The sequence below is a fragment of the Crocodylus porosus genome, unplaced genomic scaffold, assembly GCF_001723895.1.
Source record: "Crocodylus porosus isolate Cpor-Errol unplaced genomic scaffold, CroPor_comp1, whole genome shotgun sequence".
NCBI lineage: Eukaryota > Metazoa > Chordata > Crocodylia > Crocodylidae > Crocodylus > Crocodylus porosus.
The window spans coordinates 2,419,974-2,437,496 of record NW_017728915.1 but is presented as its reverse complement, the minus strand read 5'-3'; the positions used below and the strand labels follow the sequence as shown (position 1 = coordinate 2,437,496).

The following is a 17,523-nucleotide window of genomic DNA, read 5'->3' as shown; positions in this document are numbered from 1 at the left end:
CTATTGATAATGCATTTTTAATAATATTTCTAACAAGGTGGTACAACAACAGACACAAATATGCAACTCAAATCCCTTAACTACAGGCCAATGTCTGCCAGTCTTGCTGTGGTGAGCTCCTTCCTGTGGCTGGCAAGGATCAAACTGAGGTCTCCCTAGGGAAACTGGGCCTATACAAGACCCCAGACCCACCTTCTTTCATCATCTGTCTAACCTCTATGCCATTATGCACATTAACCCCACTTTGCAGCCTCTGAGCTCTGAAGCCTGATTGCCTCCTGCACACCTGGGCCAGAGTGAGTGATCCTGTCTTTATTCCCAGCAACCTTTGTAGTGCCTTGGGGCCTGCCTACAGCTTTCTATTTCCCCTGTCTTCAGTAATGGGGACAGGGTCCTGTTACATCTTAGCTGCAGTGACCCAAGTGATACTTTCCACTCTTGTGTTTGTATGTAACTGAAATGATCACTCATTTGGCAAATTTCTGTACCTGCCTGGCTATGCAGCTGTTTGTTTGAAAACAAACCATATGAAACAGACAGGAGTCACAGCACTTAGTGCACAGCTAGAAGGTGTTCAGATATTTTAGCTATGGGGGTGGGATGAGAACAAACAACCAAAGACACATAAGTGCAGTCCTACTGGTTCCTTCAGAGTGTCATTTTGGGTTGTGCATTGGGTCCTAGGTGCTGGGCAGAAAGGAGAGAATGGAGGATCCTCTGAAAATGAAACTCTTCTTCTCTGAGTGAAACAAAGAACTAAGATGAACATGTAAACTCTGGCGTAATAAACACTGGTGTTTATTCAAGTGCATTAATTTGGTAGACACACCGTCGGAGAGGCTACTGGGGGTCTGAGTTACAGATGGCAGCAAATATTAAGTTTAAAACAAAACTTTTTTCCCTTCCTGCCAAGGCTTTGGGCTTTTGTCTCTTGTGATAACATAGTCCCAAAAATGCACCTGTCCTTTGAAAAGTCTAGCAACAAAATGAGATATTTAGAGAGGGAATTGTTTATATTTGTTCTGTGTTCTTTACTTAAAAAGGAAAAAGTGGGCATCAAACAACATTTTTTCTTAGAAACAGTCAATAGAACGAAAGTAAAGTAGGTAAAAAAAATCTTAATTTATTGCAGTTCATCTTTAATTAACAATTCTGCCTTTTAGAATCAGTGCAAACCCTTGAGGCTAGGGACAGACATTCAAAAAGCCTGAGCCTGAACTGATTCAATCTTCACAGGTTAGTCTAACCTGGCTAGGCTAAATCACTTTATAACTGCAAAGACATCCCAGACATATAGGCACATGCCTTCAGTGGCTCAGGTTAGAAGCTGGGGGGGCACTAGAGCAGCCCTCTCTTCCCTTCTACAGTACTGAGCTGAGGGGGAGTATGGTCAGGCCCCAGCAGGATGCTTTGTTTTGTCCAGCAGGGAATCAATAACAGTCTTTATCACCCCTGACTCAGTGTTTATCACCCCATTAAGAAAACAAGAGAGGGACGTTACCAGCTACCTGTTGATTCTGCCTGTTGATTCTACCTGTTGACTCAGCACAGACCGCAGCCAGCATGTGATCTGTTAGCTAATACACAGACACCTCTCATCAAAGCAGAAGGGGAGAGGGGAATTCCTGCTTACTAGGGAGCAGTGAGGGAGTAGGGGGGAAGCAGCCTGCAGTCTGTGCCAGAGTTGCAGCCAAGAAGCAGAGGGGAGGGGCCAGCCCTGCTGTGGAGCAGAGAGCCCTACCCAGCCCAGAGAGCATGCCAGGATGCTGGGAGAATCTGATTCATCTTAAACCCGCAAGGGGTCTGGGACAGTTGTTGCATAAACCACTTTGACCCAAATCAGTTAAGTCTGATACTAAATTCAACCAGGTTTATCTCAAACCAGTTTCACCCACTTTCAAAGTGGTTTATGGGCACTGAACATCTGCTTTGTCAGAGGTTTAAACCAGTTTTTGATTATTTAAACCAGTTTATGTGTAATGTCTGTCCCTAGCCTGAGAGATTACAGATCCCAGCACACAATTTTCTGCTTGTCTCAGGTGGCCACATGGAGGACTGAACACAGGCCACACTGCCTCTTTGTCCTGCCTCTCCTTTCTAAAGATGAGTAGCAATGGATCTCTTATTTAGAGGGCTGCAGACTATTCATAGCACACCTGAGCTGCTCTTTGTTTGTCTCTGGACTAAAGTTTATTCTGCAAAGTGACTAAATAAGAGAGAAGCTGAGGTTTTTCTCTGTTCTGCTTGCCATTCTGGTTTAGACAGCGACCCTGCAGAAGGACTTTGATCAGCTGCAGAAGGAATATGACACTCTGCTGGAAGTCCATGGAGAGACTGTAGAAGAGCGAAACCGGTTCTACAATGAACTCCAGCAAGTTCTGCGCAGCTCAACACCTCGGCCTGACTGGGCAAAGTGTGCAGGTACAAAGCTCTCTGAGGAGTCCCGTCTCAGTGTGTTGTGAGATGCTGGATTTGTTAACTTCTGAGCAGCCAGTCAAAACCCCATTTTTCCTTCCATACTTTTAGTGAAGAGGTGGTCTTAGAAGTGGAGGGTCTCTGTTGCCATTTATCGTGTACATTTTAGTGCAGGATCTAGGCAACCAAAGAGGGCTTATAGAGTAGAACCTGGATACTTCATAAGGTTAGGTTCCTTATCCCCTCTCCAGATGAAGGTTTTTGAGGCATCTGGAAGTGCACAGAGCCATAGCAGACATCTGCAGCAGGCCACTGAGGTGCCCCAGATGTTTTCTGTGGTTTTTATTTCAAAGGGCATCACTTTTCACATCAGCTGTGTGGGACTGCTGGTGAGCTTATCCTTAGTTTAGCAACCCATTGTGAACTGAGTAGGTTGTGAATCTTCTTCCGCAGTCTCCTGCAATCAAGGATGATTGTCTTATCTCTGGGTTCAAAGATGGCTGATAAGGCTTATCTGGGATCAACAGACTCTCCTGCAGCTTGGACATGTTTCCATGTGGGGTGGATGGCACTGAATTCTTGGTTTGGTCTGTGATGCACTGTGTCTTCTGGTCCCACTTTTCCATCTCCTATTGTTGTGAAGTTTTGAAGTACTGAGATCCTTGCAGCAGACTCTTCTTCCATTTGGGGTGGTCCTGAGTGATAGTCTTCCATGAGCTGACATCAATGTTACATTTTTTAAAGTTGGCCTTGAGGATGTCCCTGAAGCACTTTCTCTGCCCTCCTCTTGAGTGTATGCCTTGGCTGAGCTGGGAGAATAGAACTTGCTTCAGGAGTCTGGAGTCAGACATCCAAATGACATGGCTGGCCCAACGAAGTTGATGTTAAACATCACCTCAGTACTTATGGTGTTTTCTTGCAGAAGGATGCTAACATTGGTGCATCTCTCTTCCCACTGGATTCAGAGGATCTTCTGCAGGCAGCATTGATGGCACGTCTCCAACAATTTTAGATGTCTCCTATACATTGGCCATGTCTCATCTCCATACAACAATGTGGGGATCATGACTGCTTGATAAACCATGAGCTTGGTTTCAGATCTGATATCGCAATCTTCAAATACCCATTTCTTCAGGTGTCCAAAGGCTATACTTGTACATTTGAGGCAATGTTGGGTTTCTTTGTTGATATCAGACTTCTGCAAGAGATGGCTTTCAAGGTATGAAAAATACTCATCGTCCTCTAGAGTCTCACCATGGAATGGATTACTGGAGCTGGGGACTGTTCATTAGGAGCTTGTTGGTGGAGGACCTTAGTCTTCCAAATGTGAAACATCAGTCCCATTTTCTTGTACGTCTCAGTAAAGACATTGATGATTGCCTGAATGTCTGCTTCCAAGTGAGCACACATTATAGCAGGCCTAGGCAAAATACAGCTCACGGGCTGCATACAGTCCACCAATGGACTGGCTCTGGCTTGTGGCTGCCCCTACAGCGTGCCACATGGGGTCATACCCCACACACTTCTGCCAAGGCAGCCTGCACCACACTCCTGGTCCTATTCACTGGTCCGGGCCACAACTAGCATACACAGCTTCCAGCATGGCTGTTTCTGGTGCTGCTCTGCTCTCTTTGCCTCCAGTGGGAGCTGCCCAGCTGAAACTTCTCCTCATCCCACCCACCCAGAGCAGTGCAGTGGGGGCAGGAGTGGGAGGAGCCACCACTGGAGGTGAGGAGAGCAGAACACCACCTGGCCAGCTGTAGCTGCACCAGGAACAGCCCCACTGAAAGCTGCATGCGCTGGCCAGGGGCCCAGGCCAGTGGGGTTATTCTGCTCCCTTACTTCCAGCTATGGCTCCTGACCCTGCTATGCTACTCTGAGCAAGGGGGAGCTTCAGCCAGGTGGCTCCTGCCCCTGCACATGGGGCTGCAGCTCCAACTCCTGGCTGCCTTCCACACAATCTGCCTGCCTGAGCAGCCACCTGTGGATGGGTGGAGCAGATGGAAGGTGGCCAGGAGCTGAAACAGGAGCCCTGTACACTGGGGCAAGAGCTGCCCAACTGAAGCTTCTCCCCCGCCTGCCCAGAGTGGCACAGTGGCCAGGGCATAGGCAGGAGCAGGAGCCGCAGTTGGAAGTGAGGGAAGCAGAACAGCCCTGCCATCCTGGGGCATAACCAGCTTGTACAGCTTCTGGCAGGGCTGTTCCTGGTGCAGCTGCAGATGTATGAGTGCTGCTCTGCTCCCCTCACCTCCAGTGAAGGCTCTGGGTAGGCAGGAGGGAAGCTTCTCTGGGCTACCTTGGAGGCAAGGGGAGCAGCTGAATGCAGCAGAGCACACCCAGTCCATGGCAGCCCCCATCGTTTGGCCCCATGCGGAGTGCCATGAGGGCAGCCACAGTCCAGGAGAGCTCTTGCTGCATGCACCCCACACCTCCCCTTCCTTCCCCTCATCCCTAGCTGGCTCCCAGGAACTAATGCCCAGGCAGTGCCCTCATACACATATGGACATGCCCCACCCCCATACACTCCTGCACCTGGCAGGGCATGCAGTGAGCAGATCACACCCGTCCTCCCAAACACTGCTCCCCACCTGCCCAAAGCTCCATAGGGATTTTTGGTGAGTTGTTGCCTGGAGGGGGAGGGAGGTTGCTAACTCAGCCTGCACAAATCATCACAACTCTCTATGTGGCCCGTGGGTCCAAATAATTTTCCAGCCCTGCACTATGGCATCATCCGCATACTGGAGCACGATGATTGAGGTTTGGGTTGTCTTGGTTTTGGCTCCGAGTCAGCTGAAGTTAAACAGCTTATGATCCATTTGATAGTTTAGTTCCACTCCGGCTGGAAGCTTGTTGGTGCTCAAGTGTAGCATCATGGCAAGGAATACTGAGAAGTGCTGGAACGATGCTGCTGCCTTGATTAACTCCCATTTTAATCTCAAAGGGATCTGTGATAGATCCATTACTGAGAACCACCACTTACAAACTGTCATGGAGCAGGTAGAGAATGGTGACTAATTTCGGTGGCCATCCATACTTCAGAAGAATCCTCCACAACATTTCTTGGCTGATAGAGTTGAAAGCTTTCATGAGGTCAAAGAAATCAATGTAAAGAGGATTGTGTTGTTCCCAGCATTTCTCCTGCAGCTGGTGAGCTGCGAATATCTTGTCAGTTGTGCCTCTTGATACCCTAAACCCACACTAATATTCCAGGAGGAGCTCTTCAGCAAGTGGAAGGAGACAATTCATGAGGGTTCTCACAATGGTCTTTCCTGCGGTAGACAGCAAGGCAGTCCCTCTATAGTTTCCACAGTTGGGCTTGTCTCCTTTCTTGAAGATCATCACAATTATGGCATCCCTGAGGTCGTCTGGGATTTCCTCATTATTCTGGTTCCTTAACATGAGGGCATGAAGCTATGATGTGAGTTCCTCTCCCCGCACTTGAAGATTTGCATGGGGATTCCATCCACTTCAGATGCCTTCTCATTCTTCATTTGTTTGATGGCTTTCCTCACCTCAGCAAGGGTTGGAAGGATTCTGAGATCATCTCTGACTGGGTGTTGTGGATGGACTTGAGAACGTTCTTGTCAACAATGGAGTCTGGATTGAGAAGGTCTTCAAAATGCTCCTTCCAATATGTATTGATGGCTCCTGTTTTTTTGACCAGGTCGTCTCCATCCTTAGATCTTAAAGGGGTTGGGCCCTGAGTGCTTTGACAGTAGATGGCTTTGGTGGCATTGAAGAAATTGCACATATCTTGGCTGTCAGCAAGATGTTGAATCTCCTTAGTCTTATCTTCCCACCGTCTGTTCTTCAAAGTGCAGGTCCTCTTTTGAACCTCTGCCTTGGCTTGTTGGAGATTCAATATCTTTTGCTTGTAGATGGTGTCATTTTGCCAAGCACAAAAGGCCTTGTACTTGCAACTGATCAACTCTTGGATCTCCCAGTCATTCTCATCAAACCAGTCTTGATATTTCCCAGTAGAGAATCCAAGTGCCTCTTTACAGGCTCTGATGATGGTGGCCTTGAGGGCACCCCACACACTGCTGACATTCTCCCATTGTTGTTGAATGAGCCAGCAGTTTAATCAGTCAACTGATACCTTCCAGAGAAGCTTCTCTAGGGTTGGCACCGCCTTATCTTATGGCTGGGCTCCTACTAGCCAATAGGAGCTGGCTCTGGGATCCCATGACTTGGCTCTTCCACATGTTGGCCATGGAGGCTGCCATGTCCTCCCCAGATGTCATCATCTCAGCTCCCTCTGCCCCGCCGCTGGTACTTCACCTCCTGGTAGGTCCCCCAGCATGTCTGGGTCTGGTAAGTCTCCGGACCATAACAGGGCCCAAGATAGCCCTGATACAGGGACCTTGATCCAGTGGCAAGGAGACCAAGACACCTGAGGATCTTGGTCTGCTGTAGCTTTGATCTGCCTTTGCAGCCATTGAGTTTTTAACATTTTCTTCTGCTTGCTTAACCACTGAGGACTTGTAGACGTAAGGTTGGGGGCTAGGCATGCTTATTATAGTGATGACCTGTACTTGTATGTCACAGTACCATCAAAGGATATCTATCCATCAAAGGATATATGTTTCCACCTCCTGCCCTCACCATATCTTGGTGGTGCTGCCTCTGCTTAGTCTGCGACTGCTTATTCATCAGTTACCCCTGCTTATTTCACAGCTAACCTTCCCTGAAGGTCATTCCACTATCTGCCACCTGTGGATATGCTGGGTAGCAGTACAGCTCTGCCCCACAGATTGTGGGTTGTGGATCACCTGGATGTGAATGATCTTGGTTCTGGTGGATGTTCATGTTCAACTTCATGGTCAACTTGTGGCATGCTGGCGAGCTGCTTGTTTCTATTCCTGCAGGGGTTGTTCCTGGTGGTGTGGACCGGTGGAGATTTCTGGTAGAGGGGAAGACCAGTAACCAGCTGGTGGATTTGCTTCTGGAGGAAATGGGAGCAGCAGTTCTGAGAGAGCAGGACGTCTTCCCTGGGCTGGTACAGACAAGCTGCTTGTGGCAAATAGGCAGCACTTTTCTCCCATGATTAGTTGGTAATACACATCCGCCTGCTAGCCAAGTAGGGAAGACTGTTCCTTTTTTAAATTCCAAAGCTGCTTCCATGGCTGAAGCAGCAGTTCTGGAAAGTCCTTCTTTAAGGGAAACAGGCCACTTGCATAACACAAACTTAAATACTTAAATACTCCCATTAGAAGTGAAACCACAGCAATTAACGCAAGCTATTGGGATGAGAGAATTCAGGTGGCTTGTACCTCAGAAAATTACTCACAAATGAGCCCTAGCTCTTGTATTCTGTGAACATGGGTTTTTTGCTGGCTCCATTTGATACAAATTCATGATGTGTCTATCTCTTTTGTGTTATTTAGGGCAAGGGTGACAAGGTTCCTGTGTACCTGAGGTATGAAGGTCAGGTCAAGAACAGGAAACTCAACAAAAAGACTGTAGTGAACATCTTGAAGGACCTGTGGAAAGAGAGAATCTCAGCACACCAGCAGGTTTTCTTTTCCCCCTTATCTCACCACTAACAACCACATGATGCTATTCTCATAGTTCCTGTGACAATCCTGCCATCTGGAAAGTCCATTAGTGTTTCTTCCTGAACACATCAGTAGAGGAGGTTGTAGGAGTCTGTCCTCCAGCCCCAAGGCCCAGGGCCACTGCTGGGGTGACCTGTTTGGCTCTGATGTAGGGAGTGATGGCACATAAAAAACAAGGACACCAGGATGATTGTGCAGTGTCCTGCTGCCCTGCTGTTGTGCCAGCCATTCTCACAGGCCTAATAGGCATAAAACACACCCCAGTAGAGGTTTGGGGGCTGTGGGAAAGCTACAAGCATAACTGTAGTCAGTAGCACAGATCAGACATTTTTAGAGTGACATTGTCAAGGTGCTCTGCTATTACACAAAGACCTGGCTCAGTTCCCCTCACTTGTCCAGCAGGGTCTGCCTGTGTTGTATAGGTTTGTACTCAGCTTTTGGTGTGGCACAGGTAGACTCTGAAGGAAATCCTATCCCTCGTGTATCTGACCATCAGATCAGTACCCAAATGTGCTGGCAGAAGTTGGGAGGTAGAGTGGGGAGAAAACATGTTTCAACAGGGACATGGAGAACCCTACCAGAGTAAGAGTGGGGAAGAAGCAATGGGACATTTAGGGCTCAGCCCCATCTGGAAAGTGGCTGTGAAGCTCTCTTTTGTTGAAATATGAGGAGTGACAGACACTTTCCAGACCCAGGAAAATGCTGGAGTTATGGTGCTCTGCCTATATGCGGATGAGCACAGGAGAGGGAAGGTGGTTTGGTTCTTCTGCATTTCTGACGAGATCAAGCCCCAGTGGTCTCACATTGGTTTCTGGAGCTTTCACTTTTTTTTTTTTTTTTACAGACAGGGTGGCAGTCCAGCCTTCCTGAGTTCTTCCTTAGCTACCTCCAAAAGAGGTATGGAGATGCCTCTGCCTTCGAGATGGCTTACAGCATCTATGAAAGTATTAAGCTATATCGATCAAATCATGTCATGAGTTTGTCCTATGACATACTGACTGGAAAGGTGAGCAGCTCTGGCACCTGCATGACTCCCTTGAATGCGAGACAGTGGTCAATGGGAGACCAGTCCTGTGAGGAGCTGAGTACCCCCATATCTCATGGAAAGTGGTGGGGTTGAAGACACTCCGTACTTTGTGGGATTAGACTAGGGATGGGGGAGAAGTAAACATCAGTAACAGGTGCCAGAGAGCAACCATGTCCTATGTTACAGTGTGAGACACACAGCCAGGCTGTTACTGCCAGCCTCTCTTCTCTTAGATGCCCTGATTCCATCATACCTCTCCTATCTAGGCAGTCGGACTCCGTATTTGGCTCAGTTATGTTGTTACAACTCCCTTCACTTTGGTGGGTCACCCTGGAAATTCCGAACACCTGGACCCTTCCTCTGCTACAAGCCATAACTCCCTACTAGTGTTGCTTGGAATTTAGGGGCCCAGCTCCTTTGCTGCCTCTCAACTCTGCAGGTGTTAGAAGTATTACTACTTTCAGGATGCCTCAGGCTTTACTTCTCAGAGCTCTTAGGCTCTTCACACTGTTGCACTGTTATCCTGTACCTGTAGCTGCTCTTGATAATCAAGAACCAGCATGTTTGAAGTTGTATGTGCCCTGATCAAAAATGGAGGTCAGACATGGTTACCATGCACCATCCGCTCCAGCAAAGGCCTCTATCCTTGCCTGACCAGGAAGCTGAGTTACATATATTCACTTCATGTGGGCTTCTCACATGAGGTCTTAAAAGTAGAGCTCCAGTCAGCTTTCATTCGAGTGAAGGTTTGCTGCAGTGCCCTTGGCCAGCATGCCCACATTGTGCTGTACTGCATGCTGGTTATCTGTTACCATTGCCCACCTCAGCATGGGTTGCACATTGTTGGACCTGCATGTTATGGGATGTGAACCACTTTGGAAAAGGGGGGTGTTCTGCAACTAATTATTTTAACAACATCCTGGTGAAGCATGACGCAGCTTTCTTAACTATTTGTAAGTCACTTGAAAATGCTGAGATTGAAGGTGTTATAGAGGAAGGCTGTCTCTATGTAGTGCCAGCAGAAGTCATGGTCCACCTTCCCTTTACTGCCTTGTCCTTGATTCTGCATCCTGAATATAGTCCAGAGGTGGAAGCTGGTGTTTGTATTGAGTCCCAACCCTTGCTTTTCCACAGGTGGATGAAGGCGTGTACCATGGCCTGAACCAGATGCTATCCAACTTGCTAAAGGAGCTGACTGCAATAGACAGCTCAAACAGCGGAGCTCTTACCAGTAAACAGTTCAAGTGAGAGACCAGTGGGCTGGGTAAACTACTTCTGTTTGAGCCCTGCTGTACTTTTATACTGTTCTACTCACGGCCTAAGTCTCTGGTATATGCACTATGCTGACAGAGGACACAGATCACTAGGAGCAATTTTAATTTCTCCTTCTAGAGCCAACTTCTTCCCACAGACTTGTGTACAAATACCACTCTGAGGGTAGAATCTAGCCTTTACCTTTATATACACACCTCTGTATAAGAATCAAGCTTACCCTAGCCTGAACACCATGCAGTATCCTAGTGGTGACAGTATGAGTCTCCATGAGGGATGTGATTTTTGAAAAACTCCAAACCACACTTCCAGGTGCCCATGCCTACAGGTGGCAGCAGACTTTCAGAAGCATTCAGCAAATCTTGTTTCCATTGTAAGGTGGTAACTGTCAGGTGACAAGAGGTTCCCTTGGAGACGTCCCATAGCCATCTAAGTGGAATAGACGTAACCCTTCAGGAGAAAATGTGTGCAGCGTTACACACATTGTTACAGAGCTGTTGGTTTTACAGGGGCACTGTCAGACCATCAGCATTCACAGCTGAAGCCAGAATTGCAAGATATCAGCATCCAATATAACTCCAATGTGCTGAGTTCTTGCTGAAAATAGACATTATTTTGGTGCCTGAATGGAAATCAGGCCCTGCTCACAAATGCCAAGCTCTTGAAAATCTGCTGCCCGGAATAGTGGCAAGTCTAGGTGCTACCAGAGATGGCCATGTGCCATTGGAGGGGATGAGTGCTCTGTGCACGTCTACAGCAACAGACATAACTAACTGGCGATGATCCTGTCTCTTGATACAGTCTGGCACTGAGGGCAGCTTTTCCACTGAAAAGTAATGAGCACATCCAAGAACTAATAGAAGCCAGCAAGTGCAAGGCAGAGAGCACTGAGGACCTCATATTCTACACAGCCTTATTCAATGAGGTGAGCTGCAAATTCTCATTCTGTTTGAAGTTTCACCAGTGAAGGAAGAATGGTTGCAATGCAAGCATTTTGCTTTGGACTAATGTAACTGGGGTCACCACTGGAGTAGGTATGTCCTAAAGGCAGCCTGCAGAGGCTTGGGTCCATTCCAAACTGTGGTGGGAAAAGAAGGCCTTGAGGCTTTTTTCATCTTGGCTTTTCTCATTATAACTGTAGGCCTCATCTTTCCTGAAGGGACTGACTGGTGCCTGGAGAACTAGTGAGGACTTCACAAGCACTGAGTCAAGTAATAAAGAATTCTGCTGACTGGATGTGCCAATGCACTGTTTCTAATGCGCATTAAATTTAGCACCTCCAATGTGAGGTACTATATTCATGCACATTCAGCTGTGCTAATGCGCAGTAGCACATTTGCATGCTTTTTTAGTGACAATGCGCAGTACTGTTGTACTGTGCATTAGCCTAATGTCAGTTTTTATGTGATGCTGTAATGTGTAGTAAAATAGTCTACTGCACATTAAAGTGCACCTGTAAACACACCCTGTGTAAAGTTGTTTGGGGTTTGTTTACACCTTCTGGAATATGGTGACTAGCTAAGATCACGAGGGTTGGAAGCCAACTACAGAATCTGTATTCCAACCCCTTTGGGAGCAATGTGACAACTGTTGTGAGCCCCTCCAACAAACCCTGGGATGAGCACATGTGGTATGCGTTTCTGAGGCTTAAATATTTATATTAATTTTGACAAATGCCTCCCAGGCCCGTATTCATCAGAACAAAGCAAAAGCAGGTTTAGAAGCAGGTTTTTGCTGGTAATCTGCCTTAACGGAGCAGAAGCCAAGACTGATGCTGCTGGCACAGCCATTCTTCAGTTTTAAATAAAGACATCAGAAAACATGGATGTTGACAGTGGCCCTCATTTGCAGGTACACAGTACACCTAGATGTAAATTTGAGAAACAAATGGGTGAAGGGAAATTTTTTTACCAAAAGCTGCTGGTTTGAGCTGTTAAGCTAACTTAGATGCCAGTTTGTCCTGAGTATTTGCTTGGGCTCAGACCTTGCCTGAAATGAAGCAGTTCTGAAGCAGCTTAGATTCCCAAGGACAAGGACAGTCCGAGATCCAGAGTTCTGCTTCTACCTCTGTCAGTCTTACCCTAGTTTCTGTCTTCTGGGTAGCAGGGATGCTGCTGTCTGCTGCCCTAGAGCATAAAGAGGTTTCATTCATTAGTACTTCAGCAGTGCTTAGAGAGCTTCTGCCCAACACAGATGTGTGAACTAAGTGCTTGATTCTGTTGGAGCCTTGGTCTTTCTGCCAATGCATAGACATGCCAAGAACTTTTGTTAACATTACTCTGAGTGGTTGGCTCTGCCAGCTGGAGAGCTAACTGAACAGGTCCTGCTGGCAGAAAGGATGCTCCACCAGTGCATTAAGTATCTCCCTTTCCAAGGCCTTCCGTATACCCATGGCAGTGTGGCTGCCTACATCCACCTGGGGCTTGGAGTAGAGCAGTGCATGAGAGCCATAGTCCAGTACTAATGGGCTCTGGTCTCTTGAAGGATGCAGAGGGGAACACTGAGCCCTTTGTTGTGAAGGTCTGGAACCAGTACGTTACCGAGAAGCAGGACTATCTGAGAGAGCTACAGAATGAGCTGGCACATGTCATGTAAGTGTTGCAGCCGTTGAGTCCAACATCACTGCTGTTTTATCTGGGGAGAACCTTGGGGTGGGAGCTCCTGCCTGGAAGGGAGCCAGGGTCTGCAAGTAAAGAGAGCACCTCAGAGGGAGGGAAGGAGCAAAGACTGAGCCAGCTTTGGCAACAGCACGACCCAGAGGCCACGTGGCAGTAAGATCCAATGATCGCAACAAGGCTAAGGTCCACTGCGTGAGAAACATTACTAACATAAGCAACAGCCTCGGCCTCAAAAGGCTCACAGTTTTAAAGACAAGATGCAGCAACTGGATGAGGCAGACAAGGGTGTTGGGGCAGGCAATCAGCCTAGCAAGGCAAGAAGGCAGCTGTCACGGCTGGCCCTGCCCAGCCAAAGGCACCACTGCAACCTTCAGGAGAACGCTCCTGATTGCAAATGTGTGGGATGACTGCTAAGGAGCACATAGCTTCTACCTGCTCACCCTCCTCCACACCCTGCACCCTTTGGTGAGTCTGTGTAAACCAGGATGTGCAACTCCAATTTTATTTTGGGTCACATGCAAGATGCATTTTCTGGTGGAGACTGGCAGTAGCAGGAACCACTCTGATCAAGCCTGTGCTTGTAGCACATTCACAGCAGCACACTAGAGCACACAAGGGTGCTGCTTAATGATCTTCCCTGCAGTAGGGAAATGGGACTCGCTCTTGTTTTCAAAAGTTTTTAATTTAAAGTGGCTTAATATTGTAAACAATTACTGCAGACCCCTGTGATCCAGAGGACAGTATATTCCTGGTCAGTAACAAGTAGCACACAGGCCATGAAGACCTATTCAAAAGCTAGGAAATGCCAGAACAGAGAACTTAATTTGTACACAGTGTGCACACACCTTAATTACACACCGACATGTTATTTTCTTCTACAGGACCCCAGCCTGTGGCATTCAGTGTACCTAAAGGGATCTGGTCTAGGGATGAAGCCAAGCCACGCAGTGAGAAAAGACTGTTGTCCCTAGAACCCCTGCAGTTGCAGCAGTTGCAGACTGCCAGGCAGAACTGAATTCTGTCCCTGCCTCTGCCCCAGAAGGTTCCCTTGTAAACACTAGGCAAGTCACTTAAAACACTTTCCTCATGTAGGCAGCAGTTGTGTGTTCTGCACTCTGGGTGCTCCACTTAGGACCCTTAGATCTGATTTGTCTAAGAACTAAGCACTCACAACTGTGGCTGAAGGACACTGAGGTTTGACCACAGAGAGCTCTATAATGCCAAATACTGTGAAAAACTAGCCAGGGTACCTCAGAACTGGGCACCTAAAACTAGCAGATGCTCCTAGCTTTTATCTTTCTCTGCCTCAGTTCCCCTGCCTGCAAGATGAGTTATGCCATAGGGTGTGTGTGAAGAGCATAAAAATTATAAAGGTATCACCACAGTGTGAAGCACTTGGCCTGACTACCACACAAAAAGTATCTGAGGAAATTAATTCCAGCTTCAGAGCAGCAGGCAGTAAAGGGGGCCTTTGGCCACCCACTGACCGATAAGGATAACACAAAATTGTGTTTGTCTAGGAACCGAGTACTGTCCATCCTATCCAAGAAAAGCAGGTTTCTTTGGGGAAAATAATATGAATATGCCATTAATAGTCACATCACAGTGCAGATGCAAAAAGGGACAGGGGCAATTAAGACTAGTTAGCCATACCAAATTCTGCCATCCAGCTTTTGGAGTGCTTGGCTTCTAAGCATATTAAACATTAAGCTTGCACAAGTGTCTGAAAAGAAAAAGGGATGTTTTTGGTAGCCATGTTGGTGAGAGACAAAATGCAAAAATCTAGAATTCTTGGTTCAGAGATACCTTTTATTAGACCAGCTGAGAAATTATAAAAAATATGTATTTTTCTGCAAGCTTTTGGGTTCACACACCCTTCAGGTTCAAGGAAGGTTAAAGGTGGTAATCTTTAAAGGTAAACCTTTAACTTTCCCTGAGCCTGATGAAAGGCATGCGAGCCCAAAAGCTTGCAGAAGAATATAGGGGTTTTTTTGCAGTTTCTCAGCTGGTCTAATAAAAAGGTATCATCTCTGAACCAAGAGTTCTAGATTTTTGCATTTCTGAAAAGGACACAGAATATGAAAGCAGCCAAAGGTCATCATTTTCTTCTTGTGTCCTTGCCATAAACTAGATGTTTTTCCAGAACCATGCACAAGAATGGCTCTTTCTATTTCTGCAGCAAGGTCCTCCTTCATACAGGTCTCACCAAGGAGTCAAAGCAGGTGCTTCGTAGTCTGCACTTCACTGTACTCGCATATATTCATGTCTGTTTTTGAACTTCAGGTTTGCATGTGCAGGTGATTCAGGCATGGCCATATTGGCCAGCCTAGATCAGCCCCTCTGGGAAGGTCCTCCAGGGGTTCCAGATCTATTTCCAGAGCACTTGATTGCATGTAATCTTTCTGTCTATAACCTCAGTTATGCCTTGTCAACCATCATGTTTAACAGTGCAACACTGGTCGCAAAACTCTTTCATGTTTTAAAACATTTAGTTAGTTCTTTGTGACCACTGAATTGATGCCTGGAGTCTTCCATCTGCTGCAATCTTTCTTTCTGGCTCACTATATGTCTTCTGATATCAGGTGGTACAATGCCAGCCAGTAAGTACAGGCTATCTTTTAGTGTTGGCTTTAGACATCCTGTCATTTCATGACAGCTGTCATTTAGAACTGGTCCTAGGTTCTTGGCACAAGCTGATTGTTCCCATACTGGACATGAATATTCTGCAGTTGAACACAAGGAAATACAAGTGGTTTGTACGATAGCTGGGTTCACTTTGAGGTGAACGATTTTCAAAGTATGTTGCTGTGGGCACTGACTTTCCCTTTTGTCTTCTCTAAATGTGCTTTGAAGGTAACTGGTCAGTCCAACGTAACCCCCAAGTACACAGGGTTTGGGTAATTAGTCAGTGGGATTCCATCCCTGGTGATGTTTAATTTCCACTTGGTTTCTCTATGGCATAAGTAAGATAAAGGTAAGAACTATGGAAAGGGTCTCTGAGCTGCAGGCCAGGATTCCCAGGCCTGCATCAGCAGATAAGCTAATCAGTAGTGTCTGCTGCCTTATTAAAAGGAATCTGTTTCGAACACAGAGAGGTGAAAGTGGATGATCTGAAGACAGCCTTGTATGCAATTGATCCCACTATTGACAACCTGACAATGGACAAACACATCTACCTGGCTTACCAAGTCCCAAAAGAAGAGTTGGAGCAGGCTGTCCCTCTGCCCGTAGAGACAATAATTGAGAAACTGCTGGCTGGAGACATAAGACGAGCAGGCCCCTTACCTGAGGAGGCAAGCAGACCAACACCAGAAGAGGGAGAACCAAGAGACCATGATTATTATTAAACAGATCTTCACCCTCCCCACATTCAGCTAAGCGCTTTGGTATGTAATGTTACAAAAGTTACAGCTCTGGGCTACTGCACTGTAAGGTTGTTTGTGTGCCTGAATGGGTCCAGCTGACAGTTACAGCAAAGAAATCTAGACTGATTTGGGTATTTGCCAATACAGGCAGTTCAGGCAGATAAGATACCTGTTTTAATAGTTTAATTTCAGCTCCCTACTAAAGCAAGGTTCACCTGATGTCCAGTCTGCAGCCCTGGCAGGGGCAGCCCATCCTTCCACTGCAGTTTGAAAGGCAAGGGGCCAAGTGGTGAGCTGGGACCTCTAGTTAAACACTTCACTAATAGCCTAAATGCAGCAACTGCTAAAGTCTACAAGCCTCCTTAAGTCCCCTCTCCTGGTTTGTTTTTTTTTTTTTGTGTGTGTTAGAGGAGTCAGGCAAGATTCTATAAGAAATTTCAAAGGAAAGGCTGTCTGCAAGGGAAAGTTTTATAATAACAAACCACTAGCATAACTTTGGTGCATCCTTCCCTGAGAACTTTCTTCTCCCACTATAAGCAGGCCTTATCCAGTATAGTCAGTCATTTTGAAAGCACTCTAGGCGAAGCCAGGGAGAGGGGAAAAAAAAAAAAAAGAGAGAAAAAAAAGCAGCATCACTAAACCCGCACCTCTAGACACAGCTATAGCAGTATAGCTAGGGACCTACCAAATTCATGGTGGAAGTGGACTGAACAGCAGCTCCTTTAATCTTGCAGATTTCACCCCCCTTGGCTGATTGAAAGGGGCCCCAACCACTCACTCCTAATCAGCAGGAAGGTGAAAACCATCGTTTTAAATACGGTGCTGGCCGGTCAGCAGCAAGCAGCAGGGCCACTGGGGTGCTACAGCCAAATCAGCAAGGGGGTGGCACAGGGGAACCTAGAAGATTAAAAGGAGCCACCATGCAGCCCCTTTCTGTAATTAATTCAGTAGGGTCCTAAGTATAGCACACAGCAGGCTTACTATAGCCCCATAACTGGATATGCCAACCTTTGTCCTATGCAACACAGTACCAAGACTTTTGATGATTCTGTGCCCGAGTTAATCATCCTCCAAGCGTAGTCAGTCATTTATTAGTCCTTAGGCAGCTTCTAGTGTCTTTCCTCTCTAACACTGTCATGCTCTTCCTCGTGACCCCAATATCAGTGAGGACAGACAGATTTCTAAAGCAAAAAATGGATCAGGGACAGGAAGACTCTGGCAAGAAACAGCTCTGTTCAGTTAGAACCTGAACTGCTAAACAGTAGAGC

At 46.8% G+C, this 17,523-nt stretch overlaps 1 protein-coding gene across 3 annotated transcripts in view; it reads left to right on the top strand.

Moving 5' to 3' along the window:
- Nucleotides 1-16,752, top strand: part of TSNAXIP1 (translin associated factor X interacting protein 1) — a 67,265-nt gene extending 50,513 nt beyond the window's left edge. For all 3 annotated transcript variants that reach the window (XM_019535529.1, XM_019535530.1, XM_019535531.1), the window contains 8 exons: nucleotides 2,262-2,421; nucleotides 7,284-7,414; nucleotides 7,803-7,931; nucleotides 8,818-8,979; nucleotides 10,135-10,244; nucleotides 11,074-11,197; nucleotides 12,757-12,863; nucleotides 15,982-16,752. In XM_019535529.1, coding sequence (XP_019391074.1) covers nucleotides 2,262-2,421; nucleotides 7,284-7,414; nucleotides 7,803-7,931; nucleotides 8,818-8,979; nucleotides 10,135-10,244; nucleotides 11,074-11,197; nucleotides 12,757-12,863; nucleotides 15,982-16,237 — 1,179 coding nt within the window. In that variant the 3' untranslated portion in view covers nucleotides 16,238-16,752. The remainder of the gene's footprint in view (nucleotides 1-2,261; nucleotides 2,422-7,283; nucleotides 7,415-7,802; nucleotides 7,932-8,817; nucleotides 8,980-10,134; nucleotides 10,245-11,073; nucleotides 11,198-12,756; nucleotides 12,864-15,981) is intronic.
- The last annotated feature ends 771 nt before the right edge of the window (nucleotides 16,753-17,523 follow it).